The sequence below is a fragment of the Spermophilus citellus genome, assembly GCF_964194105.1.
Source record: "Spermophilus citellus genome assembly, chromosome: 7".
Classification (NCBI taxonomy): Eukaryota; Metazoa; Chordata; class Mammalia; order Rodentia; family Sciuridae; genus Spermophilus; species Spermophilus citellus.
This window is the reverse complement of record NC_138188.1, coordinates 104,080,609-104,102,836: the sequence shown is the minus strand read 5'-3', so window position 1 is coordinate 104,102,836 and position 22,228 is coordinate 104,080,609. Positions and strand designations below refer to the sequence as shown.

The 22,228-nt window shown below is 43.7% G+C and overlaps 1 protein-coding gene across 1 annotated transcript in view; it reads right to left on the bottom strand.

Moving 5' to 3' along the window:
• Nucleotides 1-254: 254 nt before the first annotated feature.
• ARHGAP31 (Rho GTPase activating protein 31) overlaps nt 255-22,228 on the bottom strand; it is a 106,562-nt gene continuing 84,588 nt past the window's right edge. Inside the window, exons 7-12 of the mRNA XM_081302336.1 lie at nt 19,094-19,292; nt 17,614-17,738; nt 16,088-16,150; nt 13,194-13,769; nt 6,930-7,210; nt 255-3,901 (exon numbers count right to left, since the gene is read on the bottom strand). Of these exons, the coding sequence (XP_081158462.1) occupies nt 1,487-3,901; nt 6,930-7,210; nt 13,194-13,769; nt 16,088-16,150; nt 17,614-17,738; nt 19,094-19,292 (3,659 nt within the window). The 3' untranslated portion in view covers nt 255-1,486. The remainder of the gene's footprint in view (nt 3,902-6,929; nt 7,211-13,193; nt 13,770-16,087; nt 16,151-17,613; nt 17,739-19,093; nt 19,293-22,228) is intronic.

Sequence of the window (22,228 nt, the reverse complement as noted above, 5' to 3'; positions counted from 1 at the left end):
GGTGAATTCAACTCAGCCCCAGCCCAGACCAGCTGTAGCCTTGGCTATGGGTTCTGCCCAGAGGCTCTGCTAGCCTTCAGAGAAATGTCTGCAATAACTGAGCTTCTGGATAGAATTCAGCGAGGCTTGAATCTGAGAAACGGTGCCCTGTGAAGCCTTTTTTTTGGAGGGGAGAACCAAAATTCTGCCAGCACGTATATTAGTTCTCCTTCCTCCATCTGAAATGCAAAGAACCATGAAAAATTCCGTACAACTGAAAGAAAATCAGATTGGTTTATTGCTTCTGCTTGCATCCAGACAGAAGGAAGAACAAGTTTGAGGGCCTTAGATGGTGGATGAAGAGAATTATGGAAGGGAGACACATGCCTCAAATCTGAAACAATATAGGGAGAGGGAAAAAGAAGGGACCCACTGTCTAAAATGAAATACATTTTCAAGGAGGGGAGTGAGTGGTAGTGATGTCCACTCTGCTAGGATTCCTCCTTGCCTCCCTTCCTGTACTGCTGGGCCCAGCCCAGTGTGGAAGAAGAGTAAGGCTGAGCAGGAAGTGTTTCCTGCCCACCAACTTAAATACATTAAGTTCACAGTGTAGGCTTTGTGTGGGGCTTTTCTCTATGATGACATTGGGTGCTTACACCCTGATATTGTTAAGGAGGATGATACCTTCACTTCACAACTGCATACATGAAAATTTTGATTCATTTCATTAAGAAAATCCTCAGCTCAGTCCTCACTTGGCCAGCTACTGGATTTATAAATCAGAGTTCAGAACAGTGGCAAGTAGGGTCCCAAATGAAATGCACCAGAAAGTCTGTAGTTTGTGCCAGTCTCAGGGTTTGCTCCTGACTTATAGATTCTGATTTTCTATGCTGGTATATGGAGTCATCTTAGACAGATCTGCAGGGATTCCAGGGAAAGAGCATGGGTGAGTTTACCCACTTGGATATCTAAATGCACATTAGTTTGCATTTCCAAATCTGCTTCTATTTTGGATAGTTCACTTTTTCAAAGCTTATTAGAAAACTGATTTAAGAACATATGCTTTAAAGAGCAGTAAAAAGCATGAAATAAAGAGAAGGCCTTCAAATGTCAATAGCATTTTCCAAACCTGCAAAGGATTTTTCTTTTTTGCAAAAGACAGTTACTATGGCCAGCTCTCAACAGTAATAGGTAATGGTAGTAGGGGAGTAATGCAGCTTACATATGAGACCCCAAATTTCATTGGAAGCAAGAATTCCCTCATTCCTTACCTAAGCTTTCCCACTTGACTTTACAGACTTATCTAAATTTCACCTTTTGGTCCTTTCCTTGACACTCTTCTGGTAAAAGGATTAATTAGTGAATAGTCAAAAGGCTGAAAAAAGAGAAGTCAGAGGCCAAAATAAGTCCAAAGTTAGATAATCTGTGCTGGAAAATGGCAAGTCGGCCCTGTAATAATTTCCAGATGAATCATGATGTTTTTTTCAGACACCAGCAACTGAACTGATCATTCTATTTGCCTCCCACTTCTTCCATCCAGAATTACTGATCTCCGCTGGGGCTGGTAAAAACAGCTGGTCGAGGTCTCTAGTCTTTGGCCATTCTTAGGGATGGTCATTTTATTCCTAAGTGTAACCCCTTCTGGTGTGACCCATGTGTTTTCTGCCAACTCCCCACAAAGAAGGCCAGGGGAAACTGTCTGAGTGGGACTTCTGATAGGAGACAGCAGGACCTTGGAATCTGTAACTGTGGATGAGGGAGGCAGGTGGTCCATGATGGGGAAAGGAGGACTGAATAAGATTAGGCTCTGAGGTCTTCCTGGCCTTGACCTGTGGAAAGGCTTAGAACCCCCAGATGGTCGCTCTATTTTTGAGGAAAGAAGGTTGTCCCCAGATGGCTCTGTCTCTGATGTGCGCTTTCTGCATTGCACTACTGCGTCTTGGGTGGAGAGGAGATTAGATAAGTCTGATTCTGGAGAAAGGGTGGGTCCCTCACAAATGCAGGATGCAGTGGTATCCATCCGTGAGGATGCTATGGCTCCTGTATCTTGCTTTGGTTTCTCTTCCCTTGGGCTTTCCAGGGAGGAGAGAGAATCACCTTTGGCAGATTTCTGAGAGGTCCCACTAGTTGAGCTGGATTCCTCTTGGCTCCTCTCCAGAGGCTGAGCCACACTCTCCCCTGTGCTCTGAGAGGGCAGGGGCTGTGGGATCTGTGTATACTGAATCTTGGGTGGGATGACTGGCACTGCCCTGGCCTGACACATTTTGACCATGAAGGAGGTTCTCACAGCTGACACACTCACGGGAGCTGAGTTACGGCGGCCTGTCAGGGCATGAGCAACAAGGTCCAGGTCCTGGGTATCCTGGGAGTAATCTTTCCAGGAGTCTGCTTTACCGTGAGATGAGGTCATCCAGGTGAACTTGGGGTCTCCTGATTCACAGAGCTGCATTCCAGGTGAACTAAATGAAGCCCCATTCTCAAGCCGGAAGAGGTCAGTAATGGGAATGGCAGAGTCCAAGTTGAGGGAAGAAGGCCGGTTTTTCCCTTTTGAGGGGCTACACTCAGTGCTCTTTAGCTGTAACTTTGGGGGGTCTTCTTCAGGTAAGGTGCTATCCTGAACCCTAAGTGAACTCTCCTTGCTATTTTCTAGCCCAGGAACACCAGCTTGCTTAATCTGGTTGCTCTGCCCAAGAAGCGGCCCCAGCTCCTTTCCCTCTACTGGGGTGACTGGGCTGATTGCTGCTGGCTTAGACTGAACACTGCCTGGTCCCTTCTGGCTGGGAAGAACCTCTTCCCCTTTCAGGTCAGAGAACTCTCTGAAACTCTTCAGGGCTTTCTCATCCCATCTAGTAATCTCTCTCCTGGCTGCCTGAGGATCAAAATTTCTCTCTGTTTCAAGATTAGCACAGCTGCTGGATGGGGTGACCTCAAGAGTCCACGGACTCGTAATGGTAGTTTTGCTATCCAGAGAGTGGCTCTGGCGAAGGCTGGGCCTGTGAGAAAGCCTCTTCTCCAATCGGTGGCTCTGCGGGCCCTGCACCTGGGCCTCCTGAACTTCTTTCAGTGTGGGAGAGTGAAGAGGGCTTGTCACCCATTGGGGTTCCTCCCAGGGCTCCACCATCTCCAGGACGTGCTGAGCAATGTCTGTCACAGTGTCATCTTCATCACAGTCTGAAGGCTCCTGTACTGACTGGGCTACATCCCCCTCTCCATGTGGGGAGATCTCAACCTCCTTTGTTGGGCTTGGGAAACCAAGGACTTCCCCCTCTGGAGCAGCGTTCTTTGAAGTTTGTTTTTCACTTTGTCTTGGAGTGACCTCCTCTCCCTGACAGAGACTAGAGATCCCAGGGCTATCTTTGGACCCCGGCTGCTCTATATAAGGATTTGTCCTCAAATTCCTGGATGGATCTTCTCTCTCAACACCTCCCTTTGACAGCAGGATTCCAGGCGCCTCCTCCAGAGGAGTTGGAGGGGGAGGAGCAGGAGGAAGCGGAGGAGAGAGATTCCCGGGGCGTCCAGCCTCAGTCTTTGCCGGTGGAGACGCCTCCTCAAAAGGAATTATTTCTAGAGGAGCCAGAGAAGCACGGTCTGGACGGAGCCCAGATTCGGATCTGTGGACTCTGGTTGACTCTGGCTTATCTCTATTGGCTGCCGCGGCAGCATCCATTGTACTCTGATTGGTTGAGCCCTTGGTCCCCTCCTCCTGGGGGGCGGAGACTGGAGAAGGGGCGGAGGCAAGAGAGACACTCCCAGGAGGCTCTGGGGAAGCAAAGGGCCCTGGACTTGACTCAAAACTGGGCAGAATTAGGGTTATCTTCTGAACAGATGGTGGCAATGACGCAAGTTCCTCCTCAGATTCAATGATTTTAAGCTCCTGTTGAATCTCGGGCCATATCAGGGCATTAGCCAGATCATCTTCATCCTGAAAAACATCAAGAAACTTATTAGTTCTTTAGAATTAAGGACTCTGAGCGTTGTCATCTGCCTTGTTTTCGGTGATAGTGAAGGACGGGACAGTTCCCTGCCTGAGCTACCCAGCACATAAGAGATGCATAATCAGTAATAACTGCGGATGCTTGATTGCTTACCGTGTGCCATAAAATACTTTTATCTTCTTGTTTAATTTTCCCAGAACCATAGGAGATAAACACTGCTATATTCCCATTACATAAATGAGGAGGCCTATGTTCAAATAGCTTAAGCAATTTCCCTAAATCACAGAGTAGCAGACCAGGGTTGAAATCCAGCCCTGCCTACACCAGAACAGAAGTGTTTAATCCCTGTGTACCGTTGCTTTAAAGGAAACAAAACAAAATAAAAACCTTAAACCTGGTCTCATTTAACCTTAGATTTACTAGAAGATAGAATGAAATTTTTCCAATAAAGTGAAAATATTAATTCTTACCCTGAAACCAGCTTTCCAAATACATAATTCTTTTGCTTATTACTGAAGAAATACGTATTACACACGAAAAGACTTTTAAATACATATTAAAACAAAGAAGAATACAAAAATAGCAAAATGTCATATTCCTACTATTCACAGACACCCACTGTTAACATGATCGGGGTATTTCCTGTGGTTGTTGGACTGCCTCCTGTGCCATCTTGTTTCCCCTTAAGTCCAGCTTCCCTTTGTCCTTCTCAACTCCCTTTCCCTACATAAAGCCCAAAGCTGCAGAAAGAAAAAGGATGGAGGGAGGGCCAGGAAAACAAACTTCAGTGTCTTTAGTTTCTTGTCTCAGGGCCTAATTGTGTCCCAGAGAGAAGGAGCATCTCCATCCGGTGGGGGTGCAGGCCTTTCTGAGAAATCTGATCTCTGCCACCTCGCATACCTTCTCACCTGGCTCCAACCACATGCTGTTTTAGAGTCCAGTTCCTTTTATGCTTGTTTTATTTCCAATGGACTGTGAGCTCCTTGAGGTCAGGGATTGTGTTTATTGGTGTTTGATTCCTCAAGGTCAAATGGTCCTTAAATACTGTTGAGTGGCTGCTCAATAAAGATTGTGTTGCATTGAAATTGATTCATTGTTTTGAGTTATTTCTTTCAGATAACTCTTATTTGGTCAAAAGTAATCTGATTCTACTGTTCTATATGATTTGTGCATAGTTCTATTTTCCCTACTAAACTGCATCTCTTCAGAGCAGGACGGGCCTTTTTCTTATCTCTTTATTTTCCTCAATACCTACATTAATTAATCTCTTACTAAGGAATCAATAAGTTTAGACTCCTCTGTACTCCACTTTCTGCTATTTCAGTACAAGGAACACAATGGAAATTTTTCCCCAGAGCAAAAACCTAGGTGATGTCTTTGTCTCTTCTTCCTCCTCATTCCATACCCAATCCTTCACCAATTCCTGGTCATTCTACCTCCCAAGTAGCTTTGGACTCCTTCCACTTCTATCCCCACCCCCATCACCAACACACACACAATGTAGCCACCTTCTAACCTTGCTTGGTTTGCCACACACATACTAGCTTCATAACTGACTTCCCTGCCTTCTCTCTTGCCTGTCTCCTCCTCACAGAATAGACTAACCCATTAAGAACAAAACTCGGAACATATCATATACTTTTCCATTGCCTTTACGCTGATCCCCAAGCCCTTCTACACAGTACTGCCCAATGTGGCTCCTGCTTCCACCTCAGCTTTACTTTCTCCAGCTATCCTGGCCTTATTCCAATTCCATGAATGTTTCAGGCTCTCCCACCCTAGATCCACCACACATCTTGCTCTTTCTGCCTGGAAGTCTCTCCCTTCCTATTGCACTCTACCGTTTTCTTCTAGGTGAGGTTCTCGACCTACATATCTACTCTTCAGGAAAGCTCTCCCTCACCCTGGTGACATTCCCCCTATGACTAGCTTAGGTCTTTGTATCATATGTCCCACTGCACTTCAAACTTCCACTTCACCCTGAAAATTACCTTTCTCCACTAGGCTGTCAGCCCTAAGAAGGCAGTGACCATTTGGTTCATGAAGTTATTCCAGTGCTCAGCAGAGCACCTGTCACAAAGTGGGTGTTTAATACATCTTTACTCGTTCCCTTGAGTTTACCCTAGTTCTTCCAGTACTAACTTTATCTGCTTCTTAAAGCAACTCACACTTGGGACCTCCTCATAAGAATTCAATCCCCATTCATCCTTCCCCTTCAACAAATGCCAACACCTCTTATAGGAACCCTCACTTAAGCTTCCTGAAGCCACCACGGCACTCAGCTCTGCCCTGACTTCCAGCACATAGTCCCCTTATGCATGTCCTAGAAACAAGTTAAAAGGCACTGAGCTTCCTTTTCTCCTTTGGCACACTGCTTTGCTCACAGAGATGCTTCCCAGATGCAGGACTCTTCCCTGGGCATTTCAGGAAGCCTTGCTCCTTCTTATGTAAGGACATCTTACAAAAACCTGCTTGGAAAATTTCACCTCTACCAAGTGAACAAGGTTCTGTCAATTCTGACATCATATTTTTACTTCTCCAGAAGCCACAGAAGGAAGGGATTGATCCTGGAAATCTTTCAGATTTTAGAAACAAGTCTAGAGAACAGCCCATGCAGGCTGTCTGGGAGATGAGGGCTGGATCATGTAAATGATCATTCTATTTGGGCCTAGGATATGACAAGCAGGTTTTGTGCTGCTTCTGGGATTGAGTGCTATTATATTTCAATGACAGGTCATTGGTTTATGTTAATCCCAGGTCAGAGATATTTAGAATTGAGTCTGTTCTAGGAAATCTGAGCTGGATGGTTCCTTTCCATTACTCCAGAATCTCTGAAAAGTCCACTGCGAAAAAATTCCAAGACTGATTAGAAGTGGGTCTTTTAAAGTTCCTTTGGCCAAAAAAAAAAAAAACATTAAAAATATTTTTTTTAAATCTCCTTTAAATTGTACCAAGAGTCCTCAGCAAAAAGAGGACTCTACATAGAGTAGTGAGGAGGCAGTGCGCCCACTTTACCATCTCATGGAGAAACATGGCTTCTGTTCTGATCCCGGGGCACTCCTGCAGAGCGTTGGTCTCCACATCCTCAGCCTCTCGCCTTTCCTCAACCGCCTTCTCCGGATTCATCCTCTTCTCTAATTCCCTTAAATTTTGAGAGCCCAGGGAGATTTCCGAGGTCTTCTTCTCCTCCGTCTGGGTACCTGGCTCCAGGGAAAGGCTTTGGTTGCATTCCACTGTCCCTAGGCCTTCAGGTCCTGGTGGGGCATCTTCCAGAGCTGCCTTCTTAGTGATAGAAGCTGCAATGAGGATGTGAGTGATTAGTTCAAGAACTTCAAGAGAGGCTGCTCCAAGCACAGCCACCGCCCTGCTTCCTGGCCTGCTTCACAAGATGGGGTGAGGGCAGGGAGAATCCACCCAGCTCACTGCCACTTACATTCTTCTTTCTCCTGACAATGTCCTGGCCTCAGGTCCCAGAGACACAGACTGTTAGGGATGGGAGGGACCCAAAAGATCATCTAGTCCAGCAGTTCTCAATCAGGAGCCATTTTATCCCCCTCCCCGCCTCCCCTTGCTGCCTTCTACGGACACTGACAACATCTGGAGACATTTTTGGTTGTTACAATGTTGGGAGAGGTGAAGCCAAGGATGCTGTTAAATAAATATCCTCTGATGTATAGCCCCCTACAACAAAGACCACCCAGAGCAAATGTCAGTGGTGCTGAAGTTGAGGAACACTGCTCGAGCCTATTCTTCTACTGCACAAATAAATACTCAAGCCCTGAGAAGTCAAGCTGGGTGCCCAAGACCACAAAAATCTGCTGTTCACTCCAAGCAGCATAGAGATCTAATAGCTATGGTTGACAGCTACAATCAATTCGAGTATGAAGCTCTGATCTCCTAAGACAAGGAGAAGGGGGACAGACCTCAAATTTGGCCCCTGTTGCCTTGCATGAAAGAAGGACCAATTTCACTGCAGAAGACTGTTTTTATTCCACTGGTGTGGAATAAAGACTAAGCAATGCACCTAGGGTGGCACTTAGCACACAGTAAGTCCTTAATAAGTGTTATTATTTACAGTAAAATTAAAGAAACCTGGTTTTAAATTCTGATTTCTCAATAATTTTTACAATCTTGGTCCAAGGGCTTTGTGATACACTCTGCTGAGCCAATGTGAGGGTTTAATAGATAATGCAGTGTAGTGTCTGACATGCAGTATCTGTAGAAAAGTTGGTCAGTTAAGAGCAAACTCTACTCATGACTATTTGTTAATTTGGTGACTTAACTCCAAAGTGCTGTACCATTTTGCCATCTTTGCAGCTAAGCCAGACCTAGTGACAGCATCCATATGTGTACTAACAGTGCTTTCAATTGACCTTAGTGCTGTTTTCTTTTGTGCATCATTTAGAGGCATATTTCTTGAAATTTAGTCTAATCTCTAAGTATGTAAAACATTCAGAGTTCAAACATTAAAACTATATAAAAATTTTTTCTTTCATTCCTGTTCCTTCCATCCTGTTCCACATTCCCACTATCCCTTCTGTTTATGGCCATTTTTATTCCTTTTTTTCTGCCATATTTATTTTTCACATTTGCACAGATATTTGTATCCATAAATATTTTCATTCCCCACCCTTATTACACAAAATATGGTATGTGCTATTTTTCCTTTGCATTTTTTCATGTAATGACTTATCTTTAAGTCCATGGCATATTAGTATACAGGGAGATTGACTGTTAGGATGTGATGTATAGCCCCTATACATCAAGGGGAGCCCTAGTTTGGGCTCCCCTTGGCCAGTGGTAGCTTACTTGGAAGGTGGTGCCAGGAAAAAGGAGTGAAGAGATGAGACAGGGATGGAGAAAAAGTCAATAAAGATGATGTCATTGAGCTGGTTACCATTATGAGCGATTGGGACTGAATTCCTGATACCCCTGTGAGGAGCTGTTTATCCCTCCAAAGGGTGCAAGCATTGGTCATTTATCCACTGATTTCTGGCTTGTATCAGTTGAGAGCTGCCCCAGTTGATTCTCCATACTCTAGACAGTCCCAAGCAAAGGCTGAGATCCTACCTTCAGAAAAAGTCCCAAAGCAGAAAACTAGAAACACAAGGCAGACACTTGAGGGGGACACTTTTGGTGTCCAGGACCTGTCCCCCACAGATGCACAGGACTTTGAAGAAATATGTTACAGGGTCCACAAACCTAGGGCCTCTCCAGAACTCAATGCAACCAGTTATTCAATTGATCTTCTCATGATGAGCATCTAGCCCATTTCCAGTCTTTTGAGATCATGACAAATTATGCCAACACCCATACATTACTTTGTACTTGTGCGGCTATTTATTTAGGATAAACTCTTGAAAGTAAGTCTTTGGGGTAAAAGGGCAAATGCATCAGTAATTTTTTAAAAGATATTTTTACATTCTACTGAGGTCTATTAATTGAAAGAGTTTGTCAATATCTCTTTTTGTAAAGCTCAGTGTCTTCTGTTCATTGACTATGTCCATTTTTATGGATCTGTGTGTGAGGCGTGGAGGAAGGGCCTGTGCTAAATGTGAACTTGTTCATATCACTCCCTTCCCTGCTGACAATCCACTGACAACCCTGGGCCTCCATTAGGACATACAATGACCTCTTTACTCTGGCCCAACCACAGGTCCACCCTTTTCCTATCACTGCCCCTGAGAGGCCTTGTAATCCTGTGCTCTGGTCCTCCCTAGGATTGGAACTTCAGCAATCCTTCAAGACACAGATCTAACACACCTCTTGTGAGGATTCCCAGGCAATCTCTTCTTCCTTCCACCTCCTCCAGCACTGGGTGTTTTTACCTCTGTGGTACCCAGGCATCAGGCACCATTATCTTTGCACATGTTCTTGGCTTTCATCCCAGGGTAAGTTTCTCAGAAAAGAGGCAGGATTTATGCCTAGAAATTGCCTACTAAGGACCTATGAGTCCAACAAATTGTTGTTGACTGACAAATTTGGCAGATATTTCAAAGTTACAAAAGACTCTTCATAGCTCAAAATGGTTTCCAGCAGGGGAAAAATTATGCACCAAATAGCGACAAGAGAGGCAGAGACTATGAACTGCTCCTTCCTCAATATCCATTCTCTTTTTTATTTAGAACTAGAACCTTCCCCACCGCCCACATTTCAGCTAGACACATGGCTATGCAGCCAGTAACAACATTCCCCAGCTTCTCCTGACTATGTTGAGTAAGTATGGGCAGATGGGGTTGAGAGGAAGTGATGTGTGGAACTTCTGGGTTACACCCTTGAGGGGAAGTTACTAGGCTTCCTCTTCTCCTCCCCATCCCATGCTGGGAATGTGGATGTTGCGGTGATAGTCCCATCCTGACCAATGCAGACAAGGACAACATTCTTGGGCACTGGTGGAGAGCCTGGGACTCCCGCCCCCATGATCTCCAGGAGCACGGCCACCCACCTCTGGAACTGTGCATATGATAGAAACAAATTGCTTATCTTTTTTGAGCCATTGTTTCAGGTTTTCTATGTCTGGCTTCTACGTTAGCCTATCTTAACTGATAGAACCATGGGTTTATGATAGAAGCTTTCTCCTGGTTGAAAGAATACAGCAAAACCAATGTTCATAGGTACAATCATATTTCAGATGCACCAAAATATAACTATATAAAAAATTCTATTATAAGTTCTTCAGTAAAGGAATGAGGCAACTCCTAATAGCTCTTAGGAAAATTCCGGACTTTTGTTTATCAAGATTTCTTAAAGGCATATGTTTACTCTGACCTTCCACTAATGAGCATTTCTAGAAGAAGATGTAGAGAGTTTGTTGTACCTTTTAAGCCAGTCCATAGCTTCACATTTACTTCAGAAGGATAAGTTTGTTGTGGCTCCTGCCCCCAGCTGAGAATGAGGTTAACAGGACATAGCCTTGAATCATGTAAAAGTCAGATAATCAATTATTATGAAGACACTAATTAGTCCTTGAGTTTTTTCACTTGGAGTAATTAATTACTTAATTATCAACACTTTAGCTAAAGTGCAATACTTATTATATCTCTTACCTTTTGGGTATCATTAGAATTTCACTTATTTTGGCTCAGAATAGGAGAGGTAGCTTGACCAGAATGACTAAAATAACCTGGAAAATCATCTTTAATTTTTTTTCCTTTTTACCCACTGCTACTAATCAAAAGAAAGAAAAATATTTTACTAATGAAGTTGAAATTTTTCATTGGGAATAATCATGGAAGAAGATAGGAAATTTAAATTGATCTAACTCCATCACAGAGATGGGTAAGAGGATCTGTTGTCCCTGAACCTTCTAGCATCTTCCTGCAGACCTACCTGGCTGCCTCCTATAGGGTCGCTCATTTCCAACTGCCACTGATCACAGGCAGGGAAGCAGGCTGGAGTCCACATTACTGTCTCCCCCAGACCAAATCTAATGCTGATTTGATATTCTTACTTTCAGAAAGAGACGGGGAAAAAAAAATAGCAGACTGTGTCCAAAAGACCCATTGGGCCCCAGTACCCTCTCTTTTGAAGATAATAACCAATTTCACAAAAGTTTTTGGAAACCCTGTCTTCCTCCCTTTCCCCCTTCATCCTGCTCGACCCACACCAGCCCATAGACCATTCTCCCGACAAGATATCACTTGATGCCTCTGAGTCTTTGCTCATCTGTGCCCCATCCTGAAGTGCAAGGGAGGAAAAGATGATTAATACTTATTGAGCATCTTCTATGAACTGGACCATGGACAGGTATTTTATGGACATCCTCTCATTCAGACCTTGCCGCAACCCTTGAGATTGGAGCCACCCTGCTTTGCAGAGGGACAACAGGTTCAGAGATATCAACCAACTGCCATTGTCACACTGCCCAAATGCAGTAAATCTGGGATGTGAATCAGCCCAGTTAGGGTCCAAGTCCTACACAATCCCACAGTATTCAGTTGCCTCTCAGCCCCAAATGCCCTTTCTCATCTTTTCTGCATGGAGAAATTCTACCCATTTATGAACATCTAGCCCAAATGTCACCTCTTCTACATGTCTCTGGAGCCCTCCTGAGAAGACTGCATCTCCTTTGTACCCATGCAGTCCTTCCTGAACACTTATTTATATTTCAAGTACCTAAGCGCTCCCTCACTTCAAGAAGCTGGAGTAGACTCTTCTGTGGCTTCTACCGGCTGATCCTTCAGTGCATTTTGCTTCCCTTCCTAGTTTTCAGCTCATGAGGGAAAAGGGACCATGTTTCAATGATCTTTAACTCCACAACCCACAATAAACATGCATGGAGAGAGCATGGGAGAGTCCCAAAGAGCATGAAGTATTTGTTTTTAAAAATCTGGATTCAAATCCTAGTTTTTCCACTTCCTTGCTATGAGTTTTTGGGAAAATCTCTTAATTCCTCTTTAAGCTATTGGGAATATTAACTCCCTGTACCTCAAATGGTTGTTGTGAGACTATGTGAGATGATACATATGGAACACCAGAGAAAACACCTGACCACACAGTAGGTGCTAAAAAAAGTTAGCTAATATTAACTGAAATAGAATCATTCTTAAGTCACAGAACACATGACGGTTTGACTGTCTGCCATCCTTTCCTTTCTGGTTCTGTCTATTTCCATTTCAGGTGGGTCAAGTTGGGCTGTCCTTACCCCATTCAGCCTGGAGACTCAAATCTGGCCCATTTTACAACCTATTAACCTAGCAACAGTGATTGGTGCAAAGTTGGGCCCAGGACTCAACTAGACCCAATCAGAATCCTCCCTGCATTTGAGATAAGGAAATTGAGGAAAAGATGCTTTTTCTCCAGGCTGGGTTTGCTGGCCATGTTTTCTATAGATATGAGGGATGGATGGATGAGGAGAGGAAGAGTCTGGGAGAGCTAAATCCCCAATTCTAGCTTTGTAGCTCAGCATTCTATACTGTGATCTTTTCCTGCTGCTGCCTTCTCACTATGAGCAAATAAAATAATAAGTAACATTTATTGGGTAATTGCTGTTCTAAGAACTTTGCATGAATTAATTCACATTTACAACTCTTCTAGAGAAGGTAGAATTATTAACATCATCATTCCCATTTTATACATTAAGAATCCAAGGCACAGAGAAATGGCAGAGCCTGGATTTGTATTTAGGCAGTCTGGCTTTAGAGCTCACAATCCCAACCACTTGACCTCATTGCCTTGCAAACTCTAAAAAAAAAAAAAAAAAAAAAAAAAAAAAAAAAAAAAAATCAAGGCTAATTTTTCTCTCTTGCCCGGGAAATCTCCCTCTCTCCCCTGTTTTACCTGTAGAAGTCTCGGCTCCCCGTGGTTTCTCCTCTTCTGGCCAACCTCCGCTCTCTGACCCCTGGAAAGAAAACTCTTCTAGGCTGGACAGAGACTGCAACTCCTTTGGGGGTGTTCTGCACGGGGTGCTGTTGGTGCTGATTACCGCGGACACTCGGAGCGGCACGGACACTGCAAAGGGCTCAGAGATGTTCAGTGCCTTGCGCTGGTGACGCGGCGAGTGCTCCATCTGGAAGAGGCTGCTGGTGAAGACGGACTTGCTAGGGCTGTCGCTCGAGGTATAAAACATACCCAGCATCTTTGGGGCTATTTGCTCGCTCTCTGGATCCTCGATGGGCCGGAACACCTTCAGTTGCTCCGGTGGGGGACGGATCTGAGTGCACTGAAGTTGGCTTCGGTCGCTGCTCACATCAAAGCCCCCCTCCGCGCCCGCGGGCATCCCCTCCTGGCCCCATTCACCCTCCTGCTTGCTGAGGTCACAGGAGCTGCCAGTGCTGGTGGAGTGCATTTTCGTGGCGGGAATGAAAAATCCACCGGTGGTGACTGTTCGGTTGAAATTTCCTTTGGTTTCTTTTCCTAGTGAAAAAGAACAGGCAGGTGGTCAGCAGCCTGGGTACACACACCGCTTCAGGCCTTCCGGTAAGAGCAGGCACATCACAATTGAATTCTGGAAAGGTGTAGCAACCTAGTAAGGGCACACTATCTGGATGAAACTGAGTACTTGACATTCAGTTGGCAAAGGGAGCAAGCACTGCTCCCCTTCCCCTCCACGTGCTGGGGATTGAACCCAGAGGCGCTTAACCACTAAGCCACATCCCTGCCACCACACCACACCTTTTTTTTTTGTTTGTTTTTAGACAGGGTCTTGCTAAGTTGCTGAGGCTGGCCTTGAACTCACAGTCCTCCTGCCTCAGCCTCCCAAGCCGCTGGGATTATAGGCGTGCATTTTCTCATATTCACAGAATTTTAGCACCATCCTTGGAAAGGTCCATTTGCTGCTGTGCTATACTCTCAGTTCCAAACTCTGCAAGGAGAGCAGCTTCCATAAGCAGGCCATTTTTAAGACTGCTACCCAGCACTAAATGTAGAATTTTTAAGACATACTAGCTCTTTTTATTATGCCATTAAAATTTTAACAGTTTTTTCTATTTGGTCTCTGATTTTAATAAGTCCATCCCTCAGTCTCCAAAGCAGCAGTTACATTAAATGTAGATTGGGGGGGGGAAAAATAGATGGGGGTGGCAGAATGATGTTTGCTCAAAAGGAAGAAGACAAAAAGGGCAAAATAACAATCTTGTTTTATTTTAAAACTTCCAAACTTGTTATTGCATGTGTTCTCTGGCAGATGGACCCAGACAGGGGTTTGATTTCCTAGCAAGGAAACCAATGCTCTTCTCAGCTAGACCTTTCCCCTTTTCCCTGGGCTTCTTCCTGTTGATTCAGAGGCTGAGAAGCTAGAAATGTAAATTAACTAAATGTTAGAAAGCACAGTTGTGAGGAGCAAGTTCTTGACTGACTTAAGTAGTGAAGGCAAAGGAAAGTCCAAATGGGGACTAAATAAGCTGAGATGACATGTGAGTTTCCAGGGCTCTGGGACATGATTTCTAAATTGATACCAAGCACAATGCTGAGTATCTTGCATAATTTTATGTTTAAAATTCTTATGACCACACTGTAAAGGAAATGTAATCATCCCCTTTAACATGTGAGGAGACAGACTCAAAAGATAGATGACCTGTCCAGCACCCATGTACGTCATATGGAGCAGATGATGATATATTAAATCCTGCAAGAACTTTCCTAAGAGATTTCAAAACCAAAGCAAATGGATGAATATAAACAAAAGAAAATGCTAAAAGTGTCAATACCATTTAAAAAGATCTCACCGAGAATTTTCAGGTTTAGATTTTTTTCTTTTTAAAGCTGTTTTGCGGGGCTGGGGTTTTGGCTCAGGGTGGAGGGCTTGCTTGGCATGTGTGAGGCACTGGGTTTGATTCTCAGCACCGCATGTAAATAAATAAGTAAAGTAAAGGTCCACTGACAACTAAAAAATATAATTTAAAAAAAGCTGTTTTGAGTGTTTCCTGATTCTCATGTTGCCTCATTTATCAAAGAGAAAAATGTCTTTCATTAAAGGCACTGGAAAATCATGGGATAAATATACAGTAGGTTGAGCAGTCTGCTGCCAGGGAAGCCCTTTGTCTTGTAGTTTGTAATTGGGCTTGTTGGTTTCCTTTAAAAAAAAAAATAGAAGAGAGGGAGAGAGGCAAATCAGTCCTTAAGGCTAGAGCTGTGAGAACAGATATGGTTTCATGTCATTTTGGTGATGCATGTCACCTCATGTGTAACTGTCCATATATTTACCCACAAAAAGGAAATCATGTGCAAACTGCATACACCTGATGCACAGCAGGTACTTGCTCCATGTTTACTGGTAAATAATAAATGAAAGAATGATTCTGCCAATTCAGAATCATGACTTGGCAAGCATTATGAAACTCATACCTACAGAAATACTCAAATTCAAGACAACCATTTAGGCGTAAAGCCATGAGGCATAAACCAATCAATACTTGGCTCTTCTTTCTGCCTGAGCTGCTTCTGCCTTACTTTTCAAGTGTTGACCTTTTATCTGGTTCAGGTTTGAATGAAAAGTGCCTGTGGTCTCCCTTATGGCTTGAGACGTCTGGAGAAAAAGGAAGGCTCTTTAGGTCTAGCTGGGTGATAGAGTAGAGGATGTTACAGCAAGAGCCAGGTGAAGCCCTTGAGTTTGAGGGACTGGGTGCTTCTGTGCGATCACGACCACGGAGGAGCAGCCTGACAACTTAAGCCCGGGGTGAGTTCCAATCTCCCATTTGTGATCCCCAGCTTAGAAACTAAGTGTACAAACTCACCTTCCACAGGCACTGAACACAGAGAGTCCATGCTTTTGGCTGGTCGGATGGTAGCCTTCTCCACTAAAGACAAAAGAAAAAATATTCCTGAGGAGTGCATATTAAGAGGAAGCATTCACAATAGTAGGTCAGGTTATGGGCACACAAGAAAAAAATTCTTTTAGAAAAATTTTTCAAGCTTTTATGTTTATCTCCTCAGAAAACATTCTCCCGGTTCACTCTAGAAGTTCCTACTTTATCTTAATCAAACTGGGCTTACAAATAAGGAACATTGATAAATCAAAATTTTATTAATATTTTACAGAGAAAAGAAAATTTTGCAATTTTTTCAAATAATTATTAGCAAATGAGGAGTCCTGAACCTAATTTAATTGTACAAAAAGTATCCATGGGTCCCAGGTAACCCCTCCCAATTGGCAGGCTAGCAGCAGAATTCTTGGCTGTAGTCAAGTCTATCAGCACCCAGGAATTTGGTACAACAGGTGAGAGGGCCAGGGTGGGAAGTGGGGAATGAGCATCACTTTTCTCCCCAGGTGCACATTTGTTCCTTGAAGTCTGTAGCATGGTTGTTCCTCCATCAAACTCACCCACCAACTCATGCTGGGACAGATTTCAACCAAATCAAACTTGCTTTGAGCACCTGTTATATACCTGGTGTGTTCTACATATCTTTGTAAGCTCCCACAGCAGGGTTTTGGAAAAGTGCGGCTTAAATGAGTAAAAACTTACTCCAGGCACAGTAATAGTAATTGCTATGGTTTGAGTGCACCCCCTGCCCCAAGATCATATGTTAGAATCTTAATTCCTCAGTACAGCAGTGTTGTGAGGTGGGACCTAGTGGGAGGTGTCCAAGTCATGGGGACAGTGCCCTCATGAATGAATCAATGCCTTTCTCCCAAGAAGGGATTAGCAATTTGCAAGAGTTTGCCCCCCTTTTAGTTATTCTGCACTCACTTGCTTACATTCCACTTTCCACCATGAGTAAAGCAAAATGAAGCTTTCACCAGAAGTCAAGCAGATACCAGCACCATGCTTGGACTTTCTAACCTCTAAAACACTGAGCCAAAATAAAGAACTGTGTTCTTTATGAATCACCCAGTCTCAGGTATTTTCCTATAGCAACAGAAAACAGACTAAGCTAGACATGTTCCCAAACATCATCTCTTTTTAGAGAGCTGAGCGGGATGGAAAGTAGTTTCTCTGAGGTCAAATCTTGCTAAGAAAAAAAGGTGGGGGGTCAGAAGCTGAGCAGAGCCCCAGGACTATAGCCATTGAGGTCATTCTGCATTCAGACAGATCAGGGTTTGAATCTCAACTCTGCTGCTTTTGGGCTCCTCAGACAAGCAGCTTAGTGCTTGGCTTTGATAACTGTATTACATTTATGTAAGATGTTAGTACAGGAGGAAGCTGCATGGAGGATATATAGGTTCTTTGTGTGCAATTTATTTTAAGTCAGAAAAAAATATTTTTTTAACAAAAGGTCCCCCTGATTCATTTATAAGTTTTTCTTTCAGGGCCTTTCTTACCTGAGAGCCTCTGTCCTCTCACAAATACACTCCCATTTCTACTCAGCTTTGATTTGGAGTCTGATCCAGAACGTCCCAGGTTAAATATAGATTTCCACTTCTTTGATTTACTGGAAAGCTTTCTCCTAAAAAAGTCAAGCCATAAGAAGTTAATTTAACTTGTCATTTCAAGGAGACTGTCAAATTGAGAAAGATTTCAATCATCTTAGTTGTGAATGGTTCTGATATTTTAGGAAATTCCCCCTCTAAAATTCAAGTTGAGCCTGACTTTCACACTGTCTGGAGATGCCCTCGGTGACTGAGCTAAGCTTTCATGAGTCAGAGCAAAGACCCTTTTTTTCCAGGGCCAGAGACAAAGCCATCAGTTAGAGGCAGGGTTGGTAGAAAACAGAGGCACAGATTGGGAGACTCAGGTCATCAGTAACCACACAGTTCTGAATTCTGATAGGAACTCAGGTAAGAGTGTAGCCCTGGATCTTCAAAGATACCAATTTCCATCCCATCCCTCCACCCCACCACCCCTGGTTCTGGGGATTGAACCCAGGAGTGCTCTAACACTGAGCTACATCCCCAACTCTTTTTATTTTGAAACCAGATCTTGCTAAATTGCTAAAGATGGCCTTAAACTAGAGATTCTCCTGCCTCAACCTCCCAAGTAGGTAGAATCACAGGCGAGTACCACCACACCCTTAGTATGTCTTTATAATAATCCAAGACAAGTCTGTAGTGCTTGGTGGGAAGTTCTGCACTTGGCTTATTTTTTTTTTCCCAAGCACTTGGCCTTGAGGTGTATTTTAATAGGTGCCATTCTTTGGAGTTTACCCCAGTTTCTCTGACTGAAAGACAGAGAAAATGTACTTAATGTTCCTTCCAAGGCATTCATCTTCCTGATCCCTGGGAGGGAGTCTCATTCCCCACTGATTTAGGGAGAGGTGAGTGGGCTCAGTTACAGGAGGGCATGATCCACTCACTGAAGGAAACAGGGGTTTCTCCCCCAGAAAAGCTCCGGCATGCTGTTCAGTTTACAGTGGCCCCCTTTGTCAACTTGGCCTCTGTCTTGGATTCTTCCTCTGTGCCTCCTATAATGTCATGTGGGTATGGAGACCAGGCCGAGGGGTCAAGTTTTTCTTTTCAGTAAACTTCCTCTTGTAACCACAAGCCTATTTAGTCTAAGGAGTAAAGGATTTAGCTTGACACATGACAAGACTCTCCTCCTACGACCCCACTCCCATCGTGGTGCTTGGGGTCTTTGTGGGACACCGGGGATCTCAGTCATTGTCTGAGACAATGAGTGATGGACGGCATCACCAGTGGGAAGAGTGCACTGTGGAGACAGCTCCCTTCTCTTCTGCAAGTTTTCTTTACACACCCGCTAGACGGCATCCCTAACCCACACTTCCATCAAGACTCTGAGACTACCTCTCCTCCTCTGTCTCCCTCCGCTCTGCATCCCCCAGAATTTTAAAAGAATGCCACTTGCTTGTTGTCTGGTAGCTCCAGGACGGTGTGGAAGAGGGTGCCCATGGGAGGCACAATCTCAGGCAGGCTGTTCTCCCTCCTTTCCTTCCGGGCAGGATGGTCAGTAGCCAGGTTGCGGGCCTGAGCTTCCTCCAGGCTTACCAACTTCATGGGCAGGGACAGGGCTGGCAGCGTCAGGCTCTTTATGATGGGCCGATTTTCTATAAAGGAAAAAGAAGAGCTCAGTCTGGGAGGAGGCCCATGCATGGAGCCAGATTCACCATCCACAGCCCCTCAATTCTGACCTCACACCAAGGAGCTGAGTGCTAATTCTGGCTTTTCTTGGGCCTGATGGGACCTGGGGCTGAGGCTGCACACAGAAAACTTGCAAATATTCTAGCCAGACTAGCTACAGGGCAAACAGGGCCCTCGGGAAATAGCTTCATTTTCTGTACTATTTGGAGGGACCACTCATTCATTCATTCAACAAATATATGTTGAGCGATGACTATGATCTACAGTATAAAGTGTGGGTCTTTACTCCTGAAACCTCTGCCTAGTGCTTTGGTGAGATGGATATGTCTGTCCAGCCACAGAGGTGGCCTGACTCAGCAAGGGTAAGACAGGAGCCTGCCTGCCCATCCTCCCTAGTGCTGGAGAACAACTACTCCAAGACAGTTGAAGGCTGGAGCCTCTAGTTCCCCTGGATCACCTAAGTGTTTATCTCTATAGGAAAAGCACATTTTACACACCACACTTCTAAGAGAGATATAGCTCTTTACGTACCTCCCAGTTATCTTCTAGTGTGTGTAGCTAACGCTTTCCTATTTTGTGGTATTCTTCTTAGGAATGGAATTGATGATGACAATCAATGATATATAGGGTTATCTCTTTTCTACATCAGTGGTTGTTGGGGTAGGGGGGTTGCATAACCCCAGCAAAGGGCATTAGTTAATGTCTGGAGACATTTTGATTGTCATGAATGTGTGCAGGACGGCTACCGGCATCTAGTAGGTAGATATCAGGGAAGCTACTGAACACCACAAATTGCACAGAACAGCAACCCACAATAAGAATTATCTGGCACCAGATAGCAGTAAAACTGAAGTTGAGAAATCCTGATCTAAGTTAAAAAGAAGCCAAAGTTTGCTTCTATTTAGCCTTTGGTGACTTTGCCAGCTTTCTGTGACTTCTGAAGGTGTGAAGAGACTTGCGGACAAGTTGGATGATGACACCATTTCTCTTTGCAGAGCATGACTCACTCTAGTGGAAGGAAATGAAGACACTGAAAAGGACTGGTAGAAAATGGGAACAGTAAGTGACAGTGGGGTGTTGCCAGGAAGATAAGCACAAGAGCCATTCTGCAGGGCTGTAGTTAAATACATCCTGTGATCCTGAAAATATTTCAGAACGTGTCTGAGTTTAACCCAGTTTTCCAACTTAACCTAAAGGAGGGTGAAAATGTTTAAATTTAATTCACTTCTGGTATTTGTTGATAGATTCTAGATTATCATTTTCATTAATTATTTATTGACTTACATCACTTTGGGAACAACTGGGACAATGGGAAGAATGTGGACTGCAGGGTGGGAGGCTGAGATTCAGTAGCCACATCTGCCTCAGTTCCTGGCCTGCTCATCATCTCTGCTGAGATATGTAACAGCCATCTAACTTCATAATTCACAGAAGAGCTTGCGATTTGTGCTCCTTCCCCTCTCTGTTCTCTGTCTTTGGAACATTTATCCCCTAGATCCTCACTTGGTTGATTTCCCTGTATCATTCAGGTTTCAGTTCAAGGATCACTTTCTCAGAGGCTACGGCCAAAATAACACCCCAAAGTCACTAATCATTGCATTACTGTGATCTATTTTCCTCTTGTTTTTTTTGAAGTGATAATATATATTTGTTTTATTTTTTAAGGTGATAATATATTTATTTATAAGATATGTTGCTGTCTTGCTGCTCAGATCATAGTTATGTGCAAGGAAGCTACTTTGTTATTTTGTGCACTGATATGTCCCCAGAGTCTAGGACACTGCCTGCTATATAGGTGGTTCTCAGTGCACACTATTTTTTAATAAATCTTGTAGCTATCACAATCTCTCTGACCTCAGTATTCTCATCTATAAAATAAAGGTATTGGATTCTGATCCACAAAACTGGAGCATTGCATAAATTTAACATCCTAGATGTCTCTGTTAGATGACATGTATGTATTGCCTGGTGAGGAGAATGCCCCTGTTTTTTCTTGGGATGTTATGCACATCATATTCTGTCTGCAGCCTTCGTAAGCTATTAAGTTAACAGTGAAGACTGAGGAGTAAAAGGAGCAGGAAAGGAACTAACATTTACTGAGGGTTCAAAACATGCCCTATACATACTAAAACAAGTTTTTGGAGCCAGGAAGACCTAGATTGGTACCCAAACTCTCTCAGTTGAGTCAATTGCAATAGATTATTCTGGTTTCCCTAAATATACTAACTGAATGGGAAAAATGTTTTAATCAGTTAACAAATATTTTGAAGACATGGGTCTCATACACCAGTGACCAGTAGTGTCTGCATCACCTGGAAACTTGTTAGAAATGTACATTATCTGTTGCACTATAGGTGATTGGACTAGAAACTCTGGTCCAGTAATCCATGTTTTAACAAGTCATCAGGTATCTCTGAGGCACATCAATGCTGGAAAACCAGTTTCATTCACAAATGAGAAATCAAGAAAACCAGGCATCTTGATCAACTGAATTTACAGTTTTTACAAATTAGGTTTGCAGGAGTTTAAGCAGCATAAGCCAATTCTCTCCTAGCATTCATTGTATCATTATGAGATGCCCATAAGCACACATATTCAGTTTTGTATGCTTACTGCCTGGTAAAAGGTAAAATGAATGAAGCACTCAGGAAATACATTCTGAATATGCATGTGGGTGTGAGCCTACTGCCTCTTAACTCATTCACTTAAGACTTCAAGGCAATGACATATGGTTCTTCAGAAACATCACAGTGAAAGTAAATCATCAAGGAGAAAAATGTTGCCCTTGCCTTTTTTGATGACCAAGAGTTTAAGAACTCACTAAACCAATGGAACGTTTTTCTAGTTCTAGTCCACCACACCACATTCATGGGGTAGGTTATGTGTTCAACCAATCAAAAAC